This window comes from Notolabrus celidotus, chromosome 14 (genome assembly GCF_009762535.1).
Source record: "Notolabrus celidotus isolate fNotCel1 chromosome 14, fNotCel1.pri, whole genome shotgun sequence".
Taxonomy (NCBI): Eukaryota; Metazoa; Chordata; class Actinopteri; order Labriformes; family Labridae; genus Notolabrus; species Notolabrus celidotus.
Genome location: NC_048285.1, coordinates 20215364 through 20233607, shown reverse-complemented (window position 1 = coordinate 20233607; position 18244 = coordinate 20215364). Strand labels below are relative to the sequence as shown.

The 18244-nt window shown below is 44.5% G+C and overlaps 2 protein-coding genes across 2 annotated transcripts; both read left to right on the top strand.

The window, feature by feature from the left end:
• Positions 1-2341: 2341 nt before the first annotated feature.
• On the top strand, positions 2342-9979 carry LOC117825530 (extracellular calcium-sensing receptor-like). Its single transcript, XM_034701424.1, is given in 10 exon segments — positions 2342-2451; positions 2552-2846; positions 2942-3028; positions 3182-3451; positions 3632-3838; positions 3919-4191; positions 8374-8533; positions 8536-8597; positions 8696-8819; positions 8924-9979. Coding segments are annotated over 10 exon segments (2499 nt in total). The 3' UTR covers positions 9835-9979.
• Positions 9980-12355: 2376 nt separating this feature from the next.
• On the top strand, positions 12356-17824 carry LOC117824941 (extracellular calcium-sensing receptor-like). The gene is made up of 9 exons (XM_034700457.1): positions 12356-12501; positions 12595-12889; positions 12987-13073; positions 13226-13495; positions 13692-13898; positions 13979-14251; positions 15430-15654; positions 16637-16760; positions 16864-17824. The coding sequence occupies exons 1-9, from the start codon at positions 12365-12367 to the stop codon at positions 17772-17774; spliced, it is 2529 nt and encodes an 842-aa protein (XP_034556348.1). The 5' UTR covers positions 12356-12364; the 3' UTR covers positions 17775-17824.
• The last annotated feature ends 420 nt before the right edge of the window (positions 17825-18244 follow it).

The window sequence follows — 18244 nt, the reverse complement described above, 5'->3', positions numbered from 1 at the left end:
CGATCTCTGTTTACTTCTCCACAACCATTCAGAGTGTGTTATGTTAATCTACAGCTGATACATGTTGCTGATTATCATACAGACATGATTACATGAAAAATAGAGAGGAGGAGATGAAATACACGGACGATGTCCGTGATCCCGGAAGTGATATAAATTCGGGAAATACAATGCCGCAGAGCGGACCAATCACAGGGCTTGCGGTCCGTGTCGATTCTATGCGTAGTTACATTTTGGAGGAGGTGCACGTCAGCTACATGTGTAGGCCTCTGCGTAGGTACGGGAGCTACGCGGACCCCCGGCGAAGGCTACGCTATCGATTTGACACCGAAGTATGAATCAGCCTTAAGACAGCCTGCCCTGTGTACCTATGTGTCTACACTTGTTTTCTACTTAAGTCCAATATATAGTGTGCCACCCAAGTCTACCAAAGACACTTGAAAGCAAACAGGAATACAGCTGTTCTTTAGTGACTGTCTCTGTCACCACCTAGTGGACATCATAGTTTAGATGTGACTGATACGATCTGCAACATTTGTCTATAATACCATAACAGAATCCTAATATAATTGAAGTGTTTGATTACATAAAAAATGACAAGAATGTATTAATAACAGAATACTTGCATAATATGGTGGTGAGATGATGATTTAAAATGAAGGCTGCATATTAAACATGTAACTGAGCACAGAGGTGATGTATAGCCTTGTCGCTCTGTGGAGAAATGTTTAATTCATGTGAATTTCCATTGAAGTGAAGGTATAACACATGTATGGGTGTCCTCAGTTCAATGTGTCATAAACAAGAAAGAGAGGGTTGCTTCTGTTTGACCATGCACCCCATTTCACTATGAGGCCCCTTTACCTTGCTGGACAGAATGTCTGTTTCTGGTCAGGATAATTCAAAAGCATTGGCACCAATGAAAAGGGGGAACACAGTGCAAGAACAATAATTAATCCTGGTACTGAACAGGATGAGAGAGGACAGATTGAGTGGGCCAAGAGATTGGGATCAAACCAAAACCAGAGCTTGACAGTATTTTAATGACTCATTGGCTACGTTTACATGAGACTTTTAATTCCTCTTTAATTACAAATTAAGATTAAATCCTCTTTAAAAATATTTAAAATTACCATGTAAACACCTAATTCCGAATGAAAATGATAGTTCCGAATTAAACTTAAATCCGATGTAAGTAGATGGTTTATTCTGATTTTCAATTCGATTGAATAATTCCTCTATCATGTATACGTTCATTCCGCTTTAAATTAATCCCGGTCGTTCTGCGCATGCTCGTTCCCTTGTCCTGTTGCGATGACGCACATACTCCGCGCTGGCGGGCTCATATTTCAGGCTGAGGTAGAGCAGCCGTTGCACTAACCGGCTTTGAATCGCCACAGTCAGGTCTTCCACCTCCCTTCTCCGGTCATCTATCTCTCTTCACCTCCTCAGCTGACGAAAGTGAAGCAGTACGTTTGTGTCGAGCTGCTTTTTAACAACTATAGTCAAAATCAAGGCGAAATTTGAACTTATTGTGTGGTCTTCCATGTTGTAACTGAAAATGAAAGAAGCAGGAACTGGAGTCTGTTTTCTTCCGGTAAACGTAAATACGTCACGCCCGCCCCTGTCCAACCAGAACCCTTCCCAACCCCCAGACGTTAAGAGGAATTAAATATAAACAATTAAACGTGTTTTCCATGTAAACCTCAATTCGGAATTACTATTTCCATGTAAACACGAAGGAGAAAACTTTAATTCCGAATTATTTAATTCGGAATTATTAATTCAGAATTAAAAACATCATGTAACCGTACCCAATATGAAGAAATTAAGCCTGTTAATCCTTATTCTGGAAAACAGAAACACTTCCACTCATTTTACAAAGAGGCAAGCACATTTTAATTAGCTGTAATGATTGAACTGTAACTGAATTATATCTGCAATATGTTTCTTAGATCAGGTTACCATTTACGTAGCTGAGTTACTGCAATTAATACCTTCTATTAACACCCTAAGACACCTCTGCCATGACATTCTGTGGCACTGGAGCTAATTAGATATGAGCATAATCTTGCCATGCAAGGTCCTGAGGGGTGGTGTGGAGCTATGATGACAACCACTAAAGCCGATGACATAACCCTGCATATAAAAATGTCAAAATTGTGCATGAAGGCTACAAACAGGCAACGGGAGGAGGGCAGTTATGGGGGCATTTGCAGATCATTTGTTCCTGTACATCTACTTGATCTTGATTCTATACTGCTGCTCCTTCTTTTGCTTGTCAGAGTCTGCGACCTTTTCCTCATCTTGTAACATGAGGAGACAGTTTAATCTTAATGCGATGCATAAGCCGGGTGATGTGGTTCTTGGTGGGCTTTTTCGAGTCCACTACACCTCAGTCTTCCCTGAACTGACTTTCACCTCAGAGCCAAAGCAGCCCAGCTGTCAAGGGTAAGTCTCACTCCTGCAGCACACATATACAGACATGAATACTTTATGTATGTGTTTATTTTATTCATTTACTGCTTAATCGTGACATTCTATGTGCTAGTCTTGACCCTTCAAGGTTCAGGCATGCCATGACCATGGCCTTTGCTATTGATGAGATCAACAAGAACTCCAACCTGCTTCCTAATGTGACTCTGGGATACAGTATGTATGACAACTGTGCTACACTTGTAATTGGATTCAGTGCTGCCTTGTCTTTGGCCAGCAGTAGAGAAGAACAGTTTGTGCTTCAAGAAAACTGTTCAGGGACCCCTCCAGTCCTGGGGATTGTGGGTGATTCCTTCTCAACATTTACTATTGCCACTTCTGATGTGTTAGGATTATTCAAACTGCCCATTGTAAGTTTTCTTCCCTTTTTTGGCTATATTTTGCCTATAATTGTTTTACACTGCATGAGAAAAGAAACCTATGCATACTGTATGTTTCTTCATAGGTGAGTTATTATGCCACATGTTCCTGCCTGAGCGATCGGAGACGCTTTCCATCCTTTTTTAGAACAATTCCGAGTGACGCCTTCCAGGTGCAACTCTTTAAATACAAATTGCAAAATTGAAGTAGAGAAAAGACTGACGAAAAACTAACTGTAAAATTACAATGAGACAGCAAACAGTATGCCTTTCTCAAAATGCTTTTCCAACCAGTTCATGAACCCCTCTCTTTTGTGTTAAAGTAGGTGCGTGCCATGATTCAGATTCTGAAACGCTTTGGCTGGACCTGGGCAGGTCTGCTTGTCAGTGATGATGACTATGGACTCCATGTTGCTCGATCCTTTCCATCAGACTTGGCTGAGTCTGGAGGAGGTTGTCTGGCCTACTCCGAGATTTTGCCGTGGGGCGACAACCCCACTGAACTGAAGAGGATTGTGGGAGTGATGAAGAAATCGACAGCTGGAGTGGTCATTGTGTTTGCACATCTGATCCACTTGATTAAACTAATGGATGAGGTATCTATCTATCTATCTATCTATCTATCTATCTATCTATCTATCTATCTATCTATCTATCTATCTGTCTATCTGTCTGTCTGTTTTGAGCTCTCAGCTAAGTGATTCAGTCCTACTAGTAGACAATATTTTCTCAGCATTTGTCTTGAAACAATGAACTTAACAAAGTGTAATGAACAGGTGTTAGAGCAAAATGTGACAGGCCTGCAGTGGATGGCCAGTGAATCCTGGACATTAGCTGCGATGCTCCAGACACCTCGCCTCATGCCGTACCTTGGAGGCACACTGGGCATTGCCATCCGCAGAGGAGAAATACCAGGGCTCAGGGAATTCCTTCAACACACACGTCCTGAATTACATGACAACAGAAGTGATGACAATAGCATAGTAAGCTTACAATCAGATCATTAATGATGATGAAGATATTTTCTTGATTTTTGTTCAAATCTGATCTGCTTTTGTTTCAGGCGAGGCAGTTTTGGGAATACACGTTTGGGTGTAAATTTACTTCACCTCCAGGTTGGCTGGAAGCTGGTGGAGAGGTATGCACTGGAGAAGAGGACCTAGAAAATGTTGAAACTGAGTTGTTGGATGTTTCTAACCTGAGGCCTGAGTACAATATTTATAAGGCTGTATATGCTCTTGCTTATGCCCTCGATGACATGCTGCACTGTGTGCCTGGGAGAGGGCCTTTCAGAGGGCACAGCTGTGCTGCTCTGCAGAAACTGGAGCCATGGCAGGTGTGTATCATTCATATGATGTTGGAAACAAAGGATGTTTTGGGAAAAATGTATCCATAAATCAATCAAGTTGTATTTACTGTATTGGCCCAAATATAAGAAGACCCTGATTACAAGACCTTCCTCCCTTATGTGTATTAGAAAAAGACTCTTTGGTTGTTGTTTTAAATGGTATATAGAGCCAAATAAATCATACTCTGTTATTTTATTTAGAAAAAACATTAATTTGCCATGAGCAGGCACTTAGCAACTTTTGGCAGAAATGGCAGGAAAAAATCCTTAACATGCAGGAACATCGAGCAGAACCTGTCTCACTGCCACCTGACATGACCATATCGACCTAGAAAGTTTGATGGAAGGAGATGTGGACAGAAAAAGACAAGGAGAGAGAGAGGGAGAGAGAGAGAGAGAGAGAGAGAGAGAGAGAGAGAGAGAGGGAGAGAGATAGGAACGTAAAAAGAAATGGACGGAAAAGATACTTTGGATAGAGAAAATACATACTTTATTTCAGACTCATAGGTCTATTTTATAATGAAAAGGTATAAAAAACAGTTCAAACTCTTAATTTGTAAATAATGCCAAACTAGGGGTCAAAATCCCCACCATACATTGCAGCCAAGTCCTGAAGTGCAAACGGATGCCCTTGACACGTTGAAAGCACAATATATGATTGTCTTTAGGTTTAAATAAATTAGTAGAGTTCTCACAAATCAAATGAAATTGCCACATTTGTTAGTTTATTAATACTATTAAATGTTACCAGAAGCTGTGCACTATATTTAAATACTAGCGATACTTTAACTAGGATACAAATCACATGCCCCTCCATAGGTCGCCACCTTAACGTGGTGGATTGGTTTGAGTGCCTCAATGATCCTAGGAGCTATGTCGTCGGGGGCAATTGCCCCTGGTAGGGTCTCCCAAGGCAAACAGGTCCTAGGTGAGGGGACAGACAAGTGCGGCCCCAAGACACCGGATGGGACAACAGAACAGGACCAAGTGTACCCTGTCCGGAGGGCCACTGGAGCCTCACCCTGGAGCCAGGCCTGGGGTTGGGGCCCGCATGCGAGCGCCTGGTGGCCAGGCCTTCAACCATGGGGCCCGGTCAGGCCAAGCCCGAATGGGTTACATGGATCTGTCCTCCTATGGACTCACCACCCGCAGGGGGACTCACAGGGGTCCGGTGCTATGTGGATTGGGCGGCAGCCAAAGGCGGGGGCCTTGGCGGTCCGATCCTCGGTTACGGAAACTGGCTTTTGGGACATGGAATGTCACCTCTCTGGTGGGGAAGGAGCCGGAGTTGGTGCTGGAGGTTGAGAGATACCGGCTAGATATAGTTGGGCTCACCTCTCCGCGCCGCTCTGGTTCCGGAACCAACCTTTCTCGAGAGGGGTTGGACCCTCTTCTTTGCTGGAGTTGCGCCGGGTGAGAGGCGGAGGGCTGGTGTGGGCTTGCTCATAGCTCCCCGGCTCTCTGCCTGTGTGTTGGAGTTTTCCCTGGTGGACGAAAGGGTTGTTTCCCTGCGCCTTTGGGTCGGGGAACGAGTCCTGACTGTTGTTTGTGCTTATGCACCGAACAGCAGTTCAGAGTACCAACCCTATTTGGAGTCTTTGGGACGGGTGCTGGAAGGCACCCCGACTGGGGACTCCATTGTCCTGCTGGGGGACTTCAATGCTCACGTGGGCAATGACAGCGTGACCTGGAGGGGCGTGATTGGGAGGAACGGCCTGCCTGATCTGAACTCGAGCGGTGTTCCGTTGTTGGACTTCTGTGCGAGTCACAGTTTGTCCATAACGAACACCATGTTCGGACATAAGGGTGTTCATAAGTGTACGTGGCACCAGGACACCCTAGGTCGCAGATCGCTGATCGACTTTGTGGTCATATCGGCTGATCTGCGGCCGTATGTTCTGGACACTCGAGTGAAGCGAGGAGCAGAGCTGTCAACTGATCACCACCTGGTGGTGAGTTGGATCAGGTGGCAGGGGAGGATGCCGGACAGACCTGGTAGACCTAAACGGACAGTGAGGGTCTGCTGGGAACGTCTAGCGGAGGACCCTGTCAGGCTGGTTTTCAACTCCCACCTCCGGCACAGCTTTGACCGCGTTCCGGGGTTGGAGTCGGAATGGGCCCGGTTGCCATTGCCGAGGCGGCTGTCCGGAGCTGCGGTCGCAAGGCTGCTGGTGCTAGTCGTGGCGGTAATCCCCGAACCTGCTGGTGGACACCAGAGGTGAAGGGTGCCGTCAAGCTGAAGCAGGAGTCCTACATGTCATGGCTGGCTTGTGGGACTCCGGAGGCAGCTGATGGGTACCGGCAGACCAAACAATCTGCGATCTGGGCGCTCGCCAAGGCGAAAACTCGGGCGTGGGAGAGGTTTGGTGAGGCCATGGAGGAAGACTTTCAGTCGGCCTCGAAGAGGTTCTGGCAAACTGTCCGGTGGCTTAGGAAGGGGAAGCAGCCCTTTGTTCGCACTGTTTACAGTGTGGATGGGGAGCTGCTGACCTCGACTGAGAGTATAGTCGGGCGGTGGAAGGAATACTTCGAGGATCTCCTCAATTCCACCGGCATGCATTCCGAGGAGGAACCGGAGCTGGGGGATTTGGTGGTGGGCTCGCTCATCACTGGGGCCGAGGTCGCGGAGGCAGTCAAACAGTTCCGAAGCAGCAGGGCCCCGGGGGTGGATGAGATCTGCCCCGAGTTCCTCAAGGCTCTGGATGTTGAAGGGCTGTCCTGGTTGACACGCCTCTGCAACGTTGCATGGACATCGGGGACTGTGCCTCTGGAGTGGCAGACAGGTGTGGGGGTCCCCCTTTTCAAGAAGGGGGACCAGAGGGTGTGTTCTAACTATAGGGGGATCACACTCCTCAGCCTCACTGGAAAAGTTTACTCCAGGGTGCTAGAGAGGAGAGTCCGGCTGTTGGTGGAACCTCGGATACAGGAGGAATAATGCGTTTTTCGTCCTGGCCGTGGAACACTGGACCAACTCTACACCCTCGGGAGGGTGCTGGAGGGGGCATGGGAGTTTGCCCAACCAGTCCACATGTGCTTTGTGGACCTGGAGAAGGCTTACGACCATGCCCCCCGAGGTATCCTTTGGGGGGTGCTTCGGGAATATGGGGTGGATGGCCTGTTGCTACGGGCCATTCAGTCTCTGTATTGTCGGAGCCAGAGTTTGGTTCGCATTGCCGGAAGTAAGTCGCATTTGTTCCTGGTGGGGGTTGGACTCTGCCAGGGCTGCCATTTGTCACCGGTTCTGTTCATAACTTTCATGGACAGAATTTGTAGGCACAGGGTGTCCGGTTCAGAGGCCTTGGGATTCCATCTCTGCCCTTTGCAGATGATGTGGTCCTATTGGCTTCATCAGACAGTGACCTCCAGCTCGCACTGGGACGGTTTGCAGCTGAGTGTGAAGCAGCGGGGATGGGGATCAGCACCTCCAAGTCTGAGGCCATGGTGCTCAGTCGGAAAAAGGGTGGCTTGCCCTCTCCGGGTCGGAGGGGAGTCTTAAGTATCTCAGGGTCTTGTTCACGAGTGAGGGGAAAAGGGAGCACGAGATTGACAGACGGATCGAGGCGGCGTCTGCAGTGATGCGGACGCTGTAACGGTCTGTTGTGGTGAAGAAGGAGCTGAGCCAGAAGGCAAAGCTCTCAATTTACCGGTCAATCTACATTCCGACCCTCAACTATGGTCAAGAGCTGTGGGTAGTGACCGAAAGAACGAGATTGCGAATACAAGCGGCCGAAATGAGCTTTTTCTGAAGGGTAGCTGGGCTCAGCCTTAGTGATAGGGTCAGGAGCTCGGACATCCGGGAGAGGCTGAAAGTAGAGCCGCTGCTCCTCTGGATCGAGAGGAGCCAGATGAGGTGGTTAGGGCATCTGGTCAGGATGCCTCTCGGACGTCTCCCTGGAGAGGTGTTTCGGGCATGTCCGACTGGGAGGAGGCCATGGGGAAGGCCCAGGACACGCTGGCGAGACTATGTCTCTCAGCTGGCCTGGGAGCGCCTCGGTATCCTCCCAGAAGAGCTGGTGGAAGTGGCCGGGGAGAGGAGTGTCTGGAATTCCCTGCTGAGGCTGCTGCCCCCGTGACCCGGATAAGCGGAAGAAGATGGATGGAGCTGGATAGACAAATCACATGCAAATGGAAACCCAGTATCAATGTCAGTGTTTTTCTGCCCTCTTGTAGCTGGTTCATTATTTGCAACAAGTCAACTTCACCACACCGTTTGGTGATGAAGTCTCATTTGATGAGAATGGAAATGCATTACCAATCTATGACGTCATGAACTGGAAGTGGCTTCCTGATGGGACAACAAGGCTGCAGAGTGTGGGTGTTGTTAAAAGTCCTTCAAAGGAGAAGAACTCACTCTTCATGAAGACAAGATCTTCTGGAACTTTGACTCCAAGCAGGTTACTGCTGTTAATATATTTATTTGCCTTCCTGTTGTATGACACCTAAGAAATAATCAAATAATAAGCCCCTGTGATAACTCTTACCATATCTACAGCCACCCCAGTCAGTGTGCAGTGAGAGCTGTCCCCCAGGTACTCGAATGGCCAGAAAAAAGGGGCAGCCTGTTTGCTGTTTTGACTGTGTTGCTTGTTCTGAGGGAAAGTTCAGCAATGAAACAAGTTGGTATCCTATAATACTCTCTGCTATGTTGTGGAAGTTGATAATATTTGTCACCCATCCAACATTGCTGTTGAAAACGAATAAACTTTTTTTTTTTTCTTAGACTCGATGGAGTGCACCAGCTGTCCTGAGGACTTCTGGTCAAGCCCAAAACGTGACCACTGTGTGCCTAAGAAAACAGATTTCCTCTCTTACCACGAGCCTTTGGGTATCTGCTTGACAGCTGCTGCATTACTAGGCACACTTATCTGTGCTGTCGTCCTTGGGATCTTCATCTGTCATCACAGCACACCCATGGTACGAGCCAACAACACTGAACTGAGCTTCCTGCTCTTGGTGGCACTCACACTTTGCTTCCTGTGCTCGCTGCTGTTCATCGGCCGCCCCAGACTATGGACATGCCAGTTGAGACATGCAGCATTTGGGATCAGCTTTGTTCTTTGTGTCTCATGTATCCTGGTGAAAACCATGGTTGTTATAGCTGTGTTCAAGGCCTCAAAGCCAGGAGGTGGAGCCAGTCTGAAGTGGTTCGGTGCTCTGCAACAAAGAGGAACAGTTGTTGCTCTCACTTTAATCCAAGCAGCAATCTGTACCGTCTGGATTGTCTCCTCCTCACCAGCTCCTCATAAAAACAATCAATACTACAATGACAAGATCGTTTATGAGTGTGTTGTCGGATCCACAATAGGTTTTGCAGTTTTACTCGGCTATGTTGGCTTACTAGCTACCCTTAGCTTCCTGTTAGCATTTATGGCAAGGAATCTTCCTGACAACTTCAATGAGGCCAAACTCATCACTTTCAGTATGCTGATCTTCTGTGCTGTGTGGGTGGCCTTTGTCCCTGCCTATGTCAACTCTCCAGGAAAATATGCAGATGCAGTGGAGATATTTGCCATCCTTGCCTCTAGTTTTGGTCTCCTGGTGGCACTGTTTGGACCCAAATGTTACATAATCCTGCTGAGACCAGAGAGGAACACAAAGAAAGCAATCATGGGTCGAACCACCCCCAAGTGATCAGAGTCTCAACTGGTCTGAACCAATCCATAATTTACAGCTAAGTAGAAATCTCCCAGAGCGTCATTTTGCTATTTATAACTGTCACCATAGCAGAAATGTGCATACACATTAAGTGCCCCTGTCTCTACCCTGCCTATCAAATGCATACATTGTTTTTGTATTACAATATTCAACGGATTAAATTCATCACTCTAAATACATCTTGTTTATCTTCATTTTTTTTAAAGTAGTCTACTGTATCAAGCTGTTTTGGATGGTAAAACTCTGACAAAAAGCACTCTAATTTTTTAGCTTCCATCTACAGCCACCAAAGTGAAATCAATCCTGCCAAGCTGAAATAGAGATGTCTTATAACTGACAGTATTCCTGTTTTTACTTTCGGCATATTAGGAAATTATTTTTCTCCCAACTCTTTGATTTAGTATTTTTAATAGTTAAAGCTTCACTGTGTAGCTTTTTGTTTGTTAATTTTTGTGAAAAATGACATGTCTTACATCTTCGCTGATGTTGTCCTATACTTGTGTAACTGATTTTGTTTTTACCAAAAAATGTCATCACTCTTTCTGTTGTTACATTTGTTGTCAAATGTGTCAATATAGAGAATATTTGGAAAAGTGTGTTCATCTGTTCACCTAATCTTGTGACAGTAGTTTAAGGTATTAACCAGAACTATATTAATCGTCTTGCTGATTTTCCTGTTTGCTTGGTAATGAAAAAAACATCAGTCTCAGTTTCCATTTGCCTCATTACCAGCTCTAAAAGCTCCCCACAGGAGCTTTAAATGAACTTTGTGCAGTTCCAACTTCCATGTACTGTTGGTGACGTAATAATAACACAATTTCTGAGTAAAGGCTGATTTATGCTTCTGCGTCACCCCTACACAGCAGGGTCTGACGCGGACATGAGCACCACATGCTTGTGCGTCGATGTGTCTGTATCGTATAGCAATTCTCCTCCGAAACGCTTGAGGGCAGTGTGGTCTCTCTAATAACCGGTCGCCTGCTTCTGGCCCCGCTACGATCTCTGTTTACTTCTCCAAAGCGATTCAGAGCGTGTTATGTTAATCTACAGCTGATACATGTTGCTGATTATCATACAGACATGATTACATGAAAAATAGAGAGGAGGAGATGAAATACACGGACGATGTCCGTGATCCCGGAAGTGATATAAATATGGGAAATACAATGCCGCAGAGCGGACCAATCACAGGGCTTGTTTGGAGGAGGTGCACGTCAGCTACATGTGTAGGCCTCTGCGTAGGTACGGGAGCTACGCGGACCCCCGGCGAAGGCTACGCTATCGATTTGACACCGAAGTATAAATCAGCCTTAAGACAGCCTGCCCTGTGTACCTATGTGTCTACACTTGTTTCTACTTAAGTCCAATATTTAGTGTGCCACCCAAGTCTACCAAAGACACTTGAAAGCAAACAGGAATACAGCTGTTCTTTAGAGACTGTCTCTGTCACCACCTAGTGGACATCATAGTTTAGATGTGACTGATACGATCTGCAACATTTGTCTATAATACCATAACAGTATCCTAATATAATTGAAGTGTTTGATTACATAAAAATGACAAGAATGTATTAATAACAGAATACTTGCATAATATGGTGGTGAGATGATGATTTAATATGAAGGCTGCATATTAAACATGTAACTGAGCACAGAGGTGATGTATAGCCTTGGTGCCTCTGTGGAGAAATGTTTAACTCATGTAAATTTCCATTGAAGTGAAGGTATAACACATGTATGGGTGTCCTCAGTTCAATGTGTCACATACAAGAAAGAGAGGGTTGCTTCTGTTTGACCATGCACCCCATTTCACTATGAGGCCCCTTTACCTTGCTGGACAGAATGTCTGTTTCTGGTCAGGATAATTCAAAAGCATTGGCACCAATGAAAAGGGAGAACACAGTGCAAGCACAATAATTAATCCTGGTACTGAACAGGATGAGAGAGGACAGATTGAGTGGGCCAAGAGATTGGGATCAAACCAAAACCAGAGCTTGACAGTAATTTAATGATTCATTATGAAAAAATTAAGCCTGTTAATCTTTATTCTGGAAAACAGAAACACTTCCACTCATTTTAAAAAGAGGCAAGCACGTTTTAAGTAGCTGTAATGATTGAACTGTAACTGAATTATATCTGCAATATGTTTCTTAGATCACGTTAGATCAGCCGGGTTAATGCAATTAATACCTTCTATTAACACCCTAAGACACCTCTGCCATGACATTCTGTGGTACTGGAGCTAATTAGATATAAGCATAATCTTGCCATGCAAGGTCCTGAGGGGTGGTTTGGAACTATGATGACAACCACTACAGCCGATGACATAACCCTGCATATAAAAATGTCACAATTGTGCATGAAGGCTACAAACAGGCAACGGGAGGAGGGCAGTTATGGGGGCATTTGCAGACCATTTGTTCCTGTACATTTACCTGATCTTGATTCTATACTGCTGCTCCTTCTTTTGCTTGTCAGAGTCTGCACCCCTTTCCTCATCTTGTAACATGAGGAGACAGTTTAATCTTAATGCGATGCATAAGCCAGGTGATGTGGTTCTTGGTGGGCTTTTTCAAGTCCACTACACCTCAGTCTTCCCTGAACTGACTTTCACCTCAGAGCCAAAGCAGCCCAGCTGTCAAGGGTAAGTCTCACACTCTTGCAGCACACATATAAAGACATAAATATACAAGATCTTGTGCTTGTTACTGCTTAATTGTGACATTCTATGTGCTAGTTTTTACCCTTTAGGGTTCAGACATGCCATGACCATGGCCTTTGCTATTGATGAGATCAACAAGAACTCCCACCTGCTTCCTAATGTGACTCTGGGATACAGTATGTATGACAACTGTGGTACACTTGTAATTGGATTCAGTGCTGCCTTGTCTTCGGCCAGCAGTAGAGAAGAACAGTTTGTGCTTCAAGAAAACTGTTCAGGGACCCCTCCAGTCCTGGGGATTGTGGGGGATTCTGTGTCAACATTTACTATTGCCACTTCTGACGTGTTAGGATTATTCAAACTGCCCATTGTAAGTTTTCTTCCCTTTTTTTTGGCTATATTTTGCCCATATTTGTTTTACACTGCATGAGAAAAGAAACCTATGCATACTGTATGTTTCTTCATAGGTGAGTTATTATGCCACATGTTCCTGCCTGAGCGATCGGAGACGCTTTCCATCCTTTTTTAGAACAATTCCAAGTGACGCCTTCCAGGTGCAACTCTTTAAATACAAATTTCAAAATTGAAGTAGAGGAAAGACTGACTAAGAACTAACTGTAAAATTACAATGAGACATCAAACAGTATGCCTTTCTCAAAATGCTTTCCAACCAGTTCACTAACCCCTCTCTTTTGTGTTAAATTAGGTGCGTGCCATGATTCAGATTCTCAAACGCTTTGGCTGGACCTGGGCAGGTCTGCTTGTCAGTGATGATGACTATGGACTCCATGTTGCTCGATCCTTTCCGTCAGACTTGGCTGAGTCTGGAGGAGGTTGTCTGGCCTACTCAGAGATTTTGCCGTGGGGCGACAACCCCTCTGAACTGAAGAGGATTGTGGAAGTGATGAAGAAATCGACAGCTGGAGTGGTCATTGTGTTTGCACATCTGTTCCACATGATTCAACTAATGGATGAGGTATCTATCTATCTATCTATCTATCTATCTATCTATCTATCTATCTATCTATCTATCTATCTATCTATCTATCTATCTATCTATCTATCTATCTGTCTGGTTTGAGCTCTCAGCTAAGTGATTCAGTCCTACTAGTAGACAATATTTCCTCAGCATTTGTCTTGAAGCAATGAACTTAACAAAGTGTAATGAACAGGTGGTAGAGCAAAATGTGACAGGCCTGCAGTGGATGGCCAGTGAAGCCTGGACAATAGCTGCGATGCTCCAGACACCTCGCCTCATGCCGTACCTTGGAGGCACACTGGGCATTGCCATCCGCAGAGGAGAAATACCAGGGCTCAGGGAATTCCTTCAACACACACGTCCTGAATTACATGACAACAGAAGTGATGACAATAGCATGGTAAGCTTGAAATCAGATCATTAATGATGATGAAGATATTTTCTTGATTTTTGTTCAAATCTGATCTGCTTTTGTTTCAGGTGAGGCAGTTTTGGGAATACACGTTTGGGTGTAAATTTACTTCACCTCCAGGTTGGCTGGAAGCTGGTGGAGAGGTATGCACTGGAGAAGAGGACCTAGAAAATGTTGAGACTGAGTTGTTAGATGTTTCTAACCTGAGGCCTGAGTACAATATTTATAAGGCTGTATATGCTCTTGCTTATGCCCTCGATGACATGCTGCACTGTGTGCCTGGGAGAGGGCCTTTCAGAGGGCACAGCTGTGCTGCCCTGCAGAAACTGGAGCCATGGCAGGTGTGTATCATTCATATGATGTTGGAAACAAAGATTTAGAAAAACCATTAATTCGCCATGAGCAGATGGGAGAGAGAGAGAGAGAGAGAGAGAGAGAGAGAGAGAGAGAGAGAGAGAGAGAGAGAGAGAAACGAAAAAAAGAAAATGGACGGGAAAGACACTTTGGATAGAGAAATATATATACTTTGTTTCAGACTCATAGGTCCATATTATCATAAAAAGGTATAAAAAAACAGTTTAATAACTCTTAATTTGCAAATAATGCCAAACTAGGGGACAAAATCCCCACCATACATTTCAGCCAATTCCTGAAATGCAAACAGACGCCTTTGACAAGCTGAAATCATAATACATGATTGTCTTAAGGTTGAAATGAAATGGTAGAATACTCACAAATCAAATACAATCAGAGCCGTGGGAAGTGGCTTTAAGTTGGGGGTGCTGGAGTAAGAGGTGCAAATTTTTGTTCTTTTTGCATTTAGGTTACTTATACAACTGATAGGCTACAGCTCACATACATTTTATTTTTATTTACCTGGTTTGAATACAAGCTTTGAAGAGAACTTTTCATGATAACTTCACATCAATAACGAATATAATACAGGCTACTTTAATATGTATCAAATGCCCGACTTGCAAATTCCATACCCTGTTGTACAGCAAAGAGCTTAAAAGCCAAACCTGGTAAAACAGACCCATAAGGCAGTAAAGAGCATTGAACAGAACTTATCCAAATACGTTTAGTTTTTAAGCAGGCACACACACAGGGCCCAGGCATCGGGTTATTTTAAAATGAACAATTTTTTGAAATTGCTATAATAATTTCTCAAATCTTCCTCAGGCATTACATTTTCAGAAAATAATACAATGAAAATGATTTAAAAAAAATGTTTTATTGTGTTAATTAATGTATTTATTTCAACTTATTTATGCATTCAGAAAAAAATGTGTGATGCCTTTTCCAACAGGGGGTGCTGCAGCACCCTCAGCACCCCTACTTCCCACAGCCATGAATACAGTTGCCATATTTGTTGGTTCATTAATAATAATTTAATGTTACCAGAAGCTGTGCGCTATATTTAAGTACTAGCCTGACTTTAACCAGGATACAAATTACATGCAAATGGAAACCCCCCAAAAAACAGTATCAATGTCAGTGTTTTTCTGCCCTCTTGTAGCTGATGTATTACTTGGAAAAAGTCAACTTCACCACACCGTTTGGTGATGAAGTCTCATTTGATGAGAATGGAAATGCATTACCAATCTATGACGTCATGAACTGGAAGTGGCTTCCTGATGGGACAACAAGGCTGCAGAGTGTGGGTGTTGTTAAAAAGTCCTTCAAAGGAGAAGAACTCACTCTTCATGAAGACAAGATCTTCTGGAACTTTGACTCCAAGCAGGTTACAATGTTACAATGTCATTTAGCAGACGCTTTTATCCAAAGCGACGTACATACGAGAACAAGAACAACACAAGCAAAGATCTAGACAAGAGGAAACAAGATAGTACGAGTAACAAAGTGCTTCAAGTCAATTTGGGTGCAGGTACTGCCAAGCAGTGTAAAGGCAATGCACACATTTTTTTTATTTTATTTTTTTCCCGAAATAAGGAACATCTACAATGAAGCAACCAACCAATTTAAGACCTTCCATTATCATCATCAACAATTAACATCACCACAATAATGACCAAAGTACCAAGTGCTGGGTCCCTCAAGAGCTGAACACCGATTCCCAGAGTAGAGCAGGACAGTGCGAGTCAATCGTAGCTGGAAGACATGATCTGCCACTGGGGACAACAGTGGAGAAAAGTCTAGCTAAGTGCATAGTGCTTCCTAAAGAGCTGGGTCTTTAGCTGTCTTTTGAAAGTAGAGAGGGACTCTGCAGATCGAATGGAGTTGGCCAATTCATTCCACCATTTAGGGCAACAGAAGAGAAGAGTCGAGCTAGTGATTTTGAGGCCTTGTGTGCTGGAAGTACTACACGCTTTTCAGAGGCTGAGCGTAGCGGGCGAGAAGGGCAGTAGACCTGGATGAGGGGTTCCAGGTAAACTGGAGCAGTTTTGGTTACTGCTTTGTAAGTAATGATTAGAGTTTTGTATCTGATGCGAGCTGCAACTGGAAGCCAGTGTAGTGAGATGAGCAGGGGAGTGACATGAGCTGTCTTAGGCTGGTTGAAGACCAGACGTGCTGCTGCGTTCTGGATTATTTGCAGAAGTTTGACTGTGCATACTGGGAGGCCTGCCAGTAGAGAGTTGCAGTAGTCAATGCGTGACATTACAAGAGGTTACTGCTGTTAATGTATTTATTTGCCTTCCTGTTGTATGACACCTAAGAAATAATCAAATAATGAGCCCCTGTGATAACTCTTACCATATCTACAGCCACCCCAGTCAGTGTGCAGTGAGAGCTGTTCCCCAGGTACTCGAATGGCCAGAAAAAAGGGGCAGCCTGTTTGCTGTTTTGACTGTGTTGCTTGTTCTGAGGGAAAGTTCAGCAATGAAACAAGTTGGTATCCTTTAATACTCTCTGTTATGTTGTGGAAGTTGATAATATTTGTCACCCATCCAACATTGCTGTTGAAAACAAATAAACCTTTTTTTTTTCTTAGACTCGATGGAGTGCACCAGCTGTCCTGAGGACTTCTGGTCAAGCCCAAAACGTGACCACTGTGTGCCTAAAAAAACAGAGTTCCTCTCTTACCACGAGCCTTTGGGTATCTGCTTGACAGCTGCTGCATTACTAGGCACACTTATCTGTGCTGTTGTCCTTGGGATCTTCATCTGTCATCACAGCACACCCATGGTACGAGCCAACAACACTGAACTGAGCTTCCTGCTCTTGGTGGCACTCACACTTTGCTTCCTGTGCTCACTGCTGTTCATCGGCCGCCCCAGACTATGGACATGCCAGCTGAGACATGCAGCATTTGGGATCAGCTTTGTTCTTTGTGTCTCATGTATCCTGGTGAAAACCATGGTTGTTATAGCTGTGTTCAAGGCCTCCAAACCAGGAGGTGGAGCAGCCCTGAAGTGGTTTGGTGCTGTGCAACAAAGAGGAACAGTTGTTGCTCTCACTTTAATCCAAGCAGCAATCTGTACCGTCTGGATTGTCTCCTCCTCACCAGCTCCTCATAAAAACACTCAATACTACAATGACAAGATCGTTTATGAGTGTGTTGTCGGATCCACAATAGGTTTTGCAGTTTTACTCGGCTATATTTGCCTACTAGCTACCCTTAGCTTCCTGTTAGCATTTATGGCAAGGAATCTTCCTGACAACTTCAATGAAGCCAAATTCATCACTTTCAGTATGCTGATCTTCTGTGCTGTGTGGGTGGCCTTTGTCCCTGCCTATGTCAACTCTCCAGGCAAATATGCAGATGCAGTGGAGATATTTGCCATCCTTGCCTCTAGTTTTGGTCTCCTGGTGGCACTGTTTGGACCCAAATGTTACATAATCCTGCTGAGACCAGAGAGGAACACAAAGAAAGCAATCATGGGTCGAACCGCCCCCAAGTGATCAGAGTCTCAACTGGCCTGAACCAATCCATAATTTAAAGCTAAGTAGAAATCTCCCAGAGCATCGTTTTGCTGCTTATAACTGTCATCATAGCAGACACCATAGCAGAAATGTGCATACACATTAAGTGCCCCTGTCTCTACCCTGCTTAACAAATGCATACATGGTTTTGTATTACATTATTCAATGGATTAAATTCATCACTCTGAATACATCTTGTTTATCTTTCTTTTTTTAAAGTAGTCTACTGTATCAAGCTGTTTTGGATGGTAAAACTCTGACAAAAAACACTGTAATTTTTTAGCCTCCATCTACAGCCACCAAAGTGAAATCAATCCTGACAAGCTGAAATAGAGATGTCTTATAACTGCCAGTATTCCTGTTTTTACTTTCGGCTTATTAGGAAATTATTTTTCTCCCAACTCTTTGATTTAGTATTTTTAATAGTTAAAGCTTCACTGTGTAGCTTT

What these genes read in the sequence shown, in the direction of transcription:
- LOC117824941 (XM_034700457.1), top strand. Translation starts at nt 12,365, where the DNA reads ATGAGGAGACAGTTTAATCTTAATGCGATGCATAAGCCAGGTGATGTG. An exon ending in GGAACTTTGACTCCAAGCAG is followed by an intron (nt 15,655 to 16,636) that starts GTTACAATGTTA and finishes CCATATCTACAG; the next exon opens with CCACCCCAGTCAGTGTGCAG. An exon ending in AAAGTTCAGCAATGAAACAA is followed by an intron (nt 16,761 to 16,863) that starts GTTGGTATCCTT and finishes TTTTTTTCTTAG; the next exon opens with ACTCGATGGAGTGCACCAGC.